Source organism: Pelmatolapia mariae, linkage group LG20 (genome assembly GCF_036321145.2).
Source record: "Pelmatolapia mariae isolate MD_Pm_ZW linkage group LG20, Pm_UMD_F_2, whole genome shotgun sequence".
In the NCBI taxonomy this organism is placed as follows: Eukaryota; Metazoa; Chordata; class Actinopteri; order Cichliformes; family Cichlidae; genus Pelmatolapia; species Pelmatolapia mariae.
The window spans coordinates 26,705,433-26,714,144 of NC_086244.1; the positions used below are offsets into that span (position 1 = coordinate 26,705,433).

The window sequence follows — 8,712 nt, forward strand, 5'->3', positions numbered from 1 at the left end:
GTGCATTTCTGTGCTTCACAGCGCAGCAGCAAAGCGCCAGGTTTTTTTTGGTGGTGGTGGCAGGTGCCGTGGGCCCTAGTGGGTGCTTCATAAACGGCACAAATCAGTTTTATTTTCACTGGGGTTTTTTTTTTTAACTTTATGACTATAACTCACAAAAAAATACTATGTTTACTCCAGGATCATTCTAATTTTTACTAAAAAAAAACCCTTTAATACAGGGCACTGCGGAGAGACTAGTGGAAACATAGGAGTCAGGAAATCACACACCTTTACCTTTTGCTGCTCCGCAGTGTGCCACACACACACACGTGCACACACACACGTGCACACACACACACACGCACACACAAACAAACACAATGGGTTTCCATCCCACCAGTCCAATAACAGGCCTATTCATTAGAGTCTCTTACAGACAGTATTGACAACCTGCTGACACACAGTCACTCCAGCATAAACAAATGGAGCAACAGAGAAAAGCCAGGCAGGGAGGGGAAGAGACCTAGCAGCTTTTTGATGGAAGAGGGATCTACACAAACCAGGGGTGAGCTAGACTTAAAGAAAGAAGTGGCAAGCCTGCCACTTGCTCCTGCTCACACATATATCCACCTAATATCCCTTGCACACACATTATACAGTCCCCCTACAAATGAGTGCCACATTTATCTTACATGCTAGGTCAGCCCTGACCTTTGTGGCATATTGTAATTACTGTCATGGGAATAAGTCTTTTTTATTCTGTGCCTTGGTATGCAGAGCAGCTATAAAGGTGAAGTGGGTCAAGCACACTGAGCTACTCATCACACAGATCACACAGCACAATGCCATAGTCTTACCTCTTCCTGCTGAAAGGCATCATGATATTCTACAAAACAAACTGGTGAAACCAGAGGTCCACTTTGCAGAAAGGTAGAAAATGGGGTTGCAGAAATCCTGCAGTTCCAGCGGCTCTCAAGTATTCCCCTTATATCTTGGATATGCAAAGAAGCATAGAGGAAAAAAACTGGGGCATGAATACCAAATATCTGGCTCATTAATGAGTTATAATTACTATGTCACTTTGACATAAACAAAGAGAGCAGCACAGTCATGGAGAATATGGGAATGGGGGGGCATTGCTGATCTGCTCAAACACATTTTTTTATGTCTTTGACTTGACCTCTGGAACCAGGTGAGTGTGTGCAGTCAATTAAAAGAAGGGGGTTGCAGAGCTCGGTGAATGGAATGAGCAATAGCTATGCAGACAGGTCAACAGAAAGATAAACTTTATGGAGACAGATGAGGTAGGAGTGGACACTCAAACACAAAAACAAAGAGACAGATCGGCTGCATGGCCCTGAGCTCGGGAGGTCAGATCTGACTCAAACAGACAAGACAGATGAGACATGAAGCAACGTTTAAACATGAACTGCTCATGACATGACAGGTCCTCCCCCAAAAACTTTGCAATGATGCTAACAAAGTAGATTTTACCAGGAATGCTTGTCAGACAGTCACCATGCAATGTCTGGTGACAGTAAGAGGGCAATACAGACAGTTCCTGTCTAAATGTGGACTCCACACCAGGAACTCACTCCAGGCGTAGATGGTTTGTGCTAGACATCATGGCGGCTGATCACCATGACTCCACAGTCAACTGAGAAGCTCTACACTAACAGGAGCCCAGTGATCATGTTCGTTATTAGCTCGCCATTGTTCTCTTGCTGTTTCTCTCTCTTTTTATCCACAAACACACACATGCACACACGCACGCACACACACATGCACACACGCATGTACTGACCAGCAGCAGTCTCATACCAATACCTCGGTGCAGAGCCCATGCCAGACAGACAGACAGCAGACAGAAAGCTATGCTGGCTGCCTGCAGCTTTGTATATAAGCACACTGCCATTGCAATGATCAACTTCAGAATTGTCATTACTATTACAGCAGCCAAAAGCCTCTGTCAGGCCTCCAGAATGCCGACAAAGCTAATTACAATAGAATTGTGTACAGCATCGGGGACAGAGCCGCACTGGTAAAGGTTGTTTGCTCAAGGTCACAGAAAACAGTGGAAAGAGAAAAACACCAGTAGCCATGCAGACACAATTGCTGGAGCATGCGGTTCTCGCAGGCATATTCAAAAACACATTTCTTTCTTTAACTGCATTTTTATAACGACACACATTTCCAATTGAGATATGTTATCACAACGTTGCAGATTTATATCAGGGAGCTTAATCAGGAAATTTGCTGATTGGAGGTCGACATCAACCAGTGCCAGAATTGTAAAGGTCATTACAATGACATTACCCTTTTCAGAAGAAGAAAGCTAGAAATGTCAAATCACTCAGTAGCCACATCATCATGCAAATGGAGCAGAATGTTAGGCACGAGAAAATCTCAGTGTTCAGACAGAAATAATGAAAGATGGCTATCTGAGTGACAACTTAATAAGCAGAAGCCTTGGGTCAGCTTTTTCAGCAGGTGTGAAGTGGAAAGGTTTGACAAATCATTAGATGCAATGAGAAACACACAGATTTTGAACGTTAGAGCTACAGTTCATTATCACCGTTTCTGTAAAATTTAAAAAAGATCTGTGGTGTAACCAGTTAACACTGATATCAGTCTTTATGCAAAGGCCAAATTTATGTTACTGCACAACAGAAGTTACGTTCCATGTGATATTGCTTCCATCACAATTCAAATACAAACACTCCAATAACTACGCTAAAGTTTAACCTCAACCAGCAGAATTGTAGTTGAGGGGGGGAATGTTGGTGTTAAGATATCCTACCCAAATATCATTTACGGGAGCTGCTACCACCTGCAACCTGATCAAGACAGTACTTGTCTGTTACATGAGGCTCAAGTCGAGGAATTGTTCATTTTTAACTAGCTTCAGAAGCGCAAAATATAACCCTTAAAATAGAGATAAATTTTAATGCTATTTAACAAAAAAAAATAATTAAAAAAAATTCAAAACCTTGACAAAGTGAAAAAGTTATCTCTTTAATGGCTGTTCTAAAAAACTTTAGTGACTGGTTGAAAACCTTTAGCTCACAGGTACACACACACTTTGAGCTCCCACACCTCAGACTGCATGACTCCCCATAATCATTAAAGTTATCTGCTTGAAAAACATGCCTGCCGGGAGAGCAGAGAAGCAGAACTGCGCCTGAATCAGCCCAGGCATGCGTTAAAACAAAGTGGCCTCTCCGGGAGAGCGTGCGGCAACGCGCACACACATTTTGAAGTAATACATGGGCAATAAGCACACACGGCTTCACAGTCATGGCCATATACAAATAAGAAGACTCTAGAACATTTTCACAAGCTGAATTTCCTTTTAAAACCTCACATATTCCTTGTATATCCACAGGGCAGCACACCGTGGATTGGTCATATCACTGGACTTTATCATAGTGGCAAGCTCCCCATCCTCTGTATGAATCTACAAGCCGAATGCGAAGCGCACACAGACCACACAGAATCCCCTCTCCTAGACATGGCCACTATGAGACCAGCATACTAAAGAAGAAAGTGCTGGCTGACTCACAACACAACAATGTCTAGTAACTGGAATCTATACTCTCCTGCATGCTAAGGAATGAATCTTCTTTTTAAAATGCTATGTGTTTGATGACTTGGACGCTTATCATTAATCAGGATGGCAGCAATGCAAGGTTGAGGAGAAATTGAGTGCCACAGTAACAAATCATCAAAAGAAAGTCACGAATTCTGCATTGACTGTTTGTATAAAACTGCATGACATCAGTTATCACCAAGTTCAGCTGAAACCATCTTTGTCACTTAGCCCCTTCTGACAGAACATGAGAGTGGTGGAGTCTGGTCATGTGACCAAACAGACCATAATGATACAGTCCAGCGGCAAATGCTTTGACCTTCTATGTCATCACTCACACCTGCCACATAAATGGCACACTATTAGCGTAATTACAAACACTATCTGTAATTTAAAGGTTGACCCAGGCGCTTGGTATTGACAGATGTCTCTGTGCAATCAAAACCAAGCAGACTATTAAAAAAATAAATAAAACAGAGCTGCTGGTGGCCAAGTTTAAGTAGGGATTAGTGATACAACAGCCTGACTGATGTCTTCTAAAATCCGATGCACCAAAAAGCAACAACTCACCCAAAATCATTGCTGTGCGTTGCCTTTGGTGTCCCTGGGTTGACAAGTGTTCCCTCACTGCCCCCCGTCTCTCCTGTTTTCTCCAAGTGTACAATGGCTCCAAAATGTCTTTTCAGAGTTGCTCTCCACTCTCCAGAAAGAGGCAACTCAGAGAGGTAGCGCTAGATGTGAGGAGAGACTGCTGCTGCTGCTGCACATGCCGTCCCTTGCGCCTGCCCTCTCCAGGTGAAAAACTGAGTGTGAGAGAGAAACAGCACAAGTGTGTGTGTGTGTGTGTGTGTGTGAGGAGGGGGGTCCTGTGTTTCTGCAGTGGTGGCTCAGGTAAGCCTCAGGACAGTACAGAGGAGACAGAGAGAGAGAGAGAGAGAGAGAGAGAGAGAGAGAGTGAAGAAGAAAAAGAGAGAAGGGGGAGCCTAAAGTGTGACAGCCAATCACGCTGGCAGGGGGGGAGACTACAGAGCCAAGATCTTCTTCTCCACAGCAGCCAGGAGGAATTGTGGTGTGGTCTCCAACAAACAGCTGACAACCAGTTTCCTCTCTACTGTATCACTTCAAAAGGAAAGCAGTTCGATCTACTTTAAAGTCAACATCTGCTTTGGTCTCTCTCTATGAAGCACACAACTCCCTTTCCCATTCTGGCTTTCTCTCCCTCTCTCTGCTCCTTGTTTTTTAGGGATTGGATATAACCTAAAGGCACCTTACATGCCTCTGCTCTGATTGGTGGCAGGTTCGACCAATGGGAACAGCAGCAGGCACTTGTCATCATGCAGAGTGGAAGTCATGAAGGGGAGACAGAGCTTGACTGAAAATGCTGTCTCCCAAAACCAATTTCTCACTTTTATTTGCCACACTCTCCTCACCCATCTCCCCCTCACAGTGAGCCTGGTTTTCGCGTCTGTCTGTTGCATTCGCTGTTTATTACCTCCGCCTCGCTACCCTTTGACTCCATGTGTGTGTGGACTTGTAAGGGGATTAACCTTTTAGCTGTGCGCGTTTGTGCTTCTCTCCCTTTCCTCCCTCCATCTTTTCAACCTACCCAGACAAAGTTACACATTCTTATCAACATCTGTGGTTTCATCAAAGGGGATGGACTTGAGACTGGGAGTGGGACTGGGGGGGAGCAAGCAAAAAGGAGAGATGAAATAGAAAGCGACAGAGCGGAGGAAGCAGAAGAAGGAGGGGCAGAGATTAAACTAAATACAAACTGACAGAGGAATGAAGAGACGTTGAGTGACAAGAAGAGACAACCAGAAGGATTGAATATTGAGACAAAGACAGACAGAGTCGGACGCAGAAAATGGGCTGCGGAAAAATTTAACTATCGACCAATGCAATGCAGTCAGTGAATGAAGAGGAGCTTCACAGCCAGCTTCTTATGGTCCACTTCCTCCACACCGAGGAGCCACTCAAAGAATGCCTGCTGTCATGTTGAGCACTAGTCTTTGCCTCTCTCTTTCTGTCTCTCTCTCCAGCTTCCCTTGTGAAGAGGAATCACAGAGAGACATTTGGAAAATCACACAGCCACGATGTTATTGAGAAGCTCAGCGCTTAAGAGAAGGCTTAACAAAGCTGTCAAAAAATTAATCCCCTTGGGCGGGCATGCTTGCAAACACATACAGATATAAACACGTGAGCCTGGGGCTACAGAAAATGCTGCCTGATGTTCATTGTGCCTCCTCTTGTCCTGCTCTCTCTTTCCCTCTTTCTCTTCTATCTCTAGCCCCACCACTACCCTTCTCACGCTCTCAGGCTGAGGCTGTGAGTCACAGGGTGTTGGAGTGAATACTAAGGAGGCTGGCTGACACCTCCAATACCTCTCTTTACAGCAGCTCCACTGCATACGTTTAGGCTACTGTATGTAAACACTGGCAGTCTTAGGTGCCACAAACACCCACGCAAATTCTTACAGACTCTTAAGTTTGGATAAAATCCAATGACTAAAAACTGCTGGTATTATGAAACATATGGTAGCTCTTAAAGACACACAGAAAATTTCCCTCTTTCACAACTGCAAGCAATATCTTACACATCCAGCAGAGAAAATAATGGACTTTACTGATGTGGAACAAGCATTTTTTTTAAGTGCAAAGGAACAGACAGGTTAGAAGAAGAATTTTAGCCTCTGGCTCCTTGGACAAACCACGCAGACATACATTACGTCTGCAGGAAATGGACTGAGTACAGAAAATATTAGTTTTCGAAAATGGGACACTAGCAGCTGGAACAATAGTTGTTATTAATATAGTTGTGCTTGCAAGTTGTTCCGTCAACATTTGTGTGTGTGTGTTTGTGTGTCAGCAAAAGAGCTGAGATAGTGTTTCCTCATTAGTTGTGTTGGTATCAATAATTCAGAGCCGGTCCTTGTTGGTGTTCAATGGGCCGAGAGCTAATGTGCTGTCGGGCCAACGGGGGCCCAGGGCCCAGCGCCACTTTAATGGATGTCATGATGAGAGGGTGAAATTGGAGCATGGAGATCCTGTATCGTCCAAAGACAAGAAGAAGAAGAAGAAGGGAGGCCAAAGCAGACGGCAGGAGAGGGGGACAGGGGTAAGAAGCTCAGGGATAAGGTGAAGGCCACTGGGGAGAGGACAGATGGTATTATTGGACTGGTATGTTTGGAGAAAGGTGATGTAGAGAAACACTGTGTAAAGAGAGCAAGAAGGGAGGAAGCTGCTCTACTACGATTGGTTCCTCTATTTGTTCATAGAGCCTTCTAAAGCTAATCTCTGTCACCTCTTGATGAGAGAGACACTTATGCCTCTGTTGTCCACCAGGGACCTGTTATAATGAATGATAATAATGAATAATGAACTGACATCATTTCACCTCCCATCCACTTGTGTTTCTAGAGGTGTTTCACTCACTAATGTTGCTTCACAATCAGCGGAGGAAATAACAAGTATGGTCATATTTAATTTGCATGTCTATAGTTACAAAACTATTTTCTAAAAATGTTTCCACGAACGATGTGATCCGATTACAGAAACTAATCGTAGAGGAGGGGAATTTCCTAAAAATGAGCTCCATGTATATAAACAGACACAATGTTGCATTCAGCTGAAACATCTGTTCGCTACACAAGCAATTAATTATAATGATTTAACTGGCAGGGTATTAACTGCTAGACACTGCTTTTGTTTTTTAACTTTAAAGTGCCTAGTCATTTTAGCAAGCATTTAAAGGAATTTGTTTGCATTCAAATGTGTCCCTGAGACTGTCAGATTTCCCAAGTTTGAAAGTTGTGCTTTACTGCTACAAACCAAGTATTGCAAGAAAGTGTAAAATGTGTACCTTCAATGATTAAAAAAATAATTATCATTATTTCTGATTTTATTTCAAAAGTTATAAAATCACAATGACTTTCACACATAGGTCAAAGGGAACTAAAAGGTGCAGGAAGAAGAAAGTCGTACACCCACCTTTTGTACAAACTAATAATTTATAATAAGGTAATGCAAAAATAATAATAGCACATATGTTATGTGTCGTATGTTGAATTTTGTATAATTTACCCCATAGGTCAGTGCAATAGCTGAGATAAGGCAGGATTAAAGAATAGTACAATAATTTAAGTAGTCTCGAAGACGGTTAACTTCATATAATATAGAAATTCTTCTTAAGATTATTTTTATTACTCTTGAGATTTGTTATGATTAACCGAACATTTGCTTTGATATACCATGTTTTGAAGGATGATATCAACAATCCTGCAACTTGTTTACAAAATATTTAACATACTTTGCTTTTACTCTGTTTCTTGAGCCGTTTCTATCAGCTAGCTTTCACTTACCTCTGAGGACGCTGTGTTGAATCTAAAGTAGGCTTACGCTAACTTTGACTTTTATATATAAAACTCTATTTTTTAAGTGGTAAGTCTTTTTTTTAAGTGCTAACACAGAATAGACTAATACTGAACTTTATCATCACTTTTAAGTGAGCCTAACTGTAACCATAGAAACCCTTAAGCTAAAATATAAGGCTAACATTTGAAGACCTGCTTTCCTTCAAGGTCTGAAGGTGCAGTCCCAAAGTGTGCAGAAGTAATTCTGCTAATGTTTAATCTATGCTACCCTCTATTGGTGTAAGCCTGTTAATACAGGGTGCCTTGCTTCTGTTTGAGCATAAACAGAATATCTGCTCTGGTACTAGACAAGCATTTGGAAAACTTCCAAAATGTAAAATGATCTCATGTAAACTGAAAGGCTAATATGTTCTCAGAGCCACATCAGCACACATAGAAGTAAATAAGGGAACCAAACAGAAAGCCGACACAACTGGTTACGGCCTTAAAGCCTGTCAAACTGAGACAGATACACCTTACTCAAGTGGAAAAATATATACAACAGATTTGTTGAACAGACAAAGCTGTTGAGGCCAGTGTCAGATACAAAAGGAATGACTGCTGAGTATGAAAGGCTTATAAATACTCATCCAATGATGTTCAGCAACAGCCTGTGAGAAATACTGTATATCAAACCTGAGGAAGAGAGTGCACATCTAACTCAACCCTTCAAATAATGCCAAGATAAGTCTTCCTCTTCCTATCCTACTGGGGGAACACACAATAAATC

The 8,712-nt window shown here is 42.4% G+C and overlaps 1 protein-coding gene across 1 annotated transcript in view; it reads right to left on the reverse strand.

Moving 5' to 3' along the window:
• Nucleotides 1-4,785, reverse strand: part of znf385a (zinc finger protein 385A) — a 54,264-nt gene extending 49,479 nt beyond the window's left edge. The window contains exon 1 of the mRNA XM_063463788.1: nt 4,142-4,785. Within this exon, the coding sequence (XP_063319858.1) occupies nt 4,142-4,151 (10 nt within the window). The 5' untranslated portion in view covers nt 4,152-4,785. The remainder of the gene's footprint in view (nt 1-4,141) is intronic.
• Between the last annotated feature and the right edge of the window lie 3,927 nt (nt 4,786-8,712).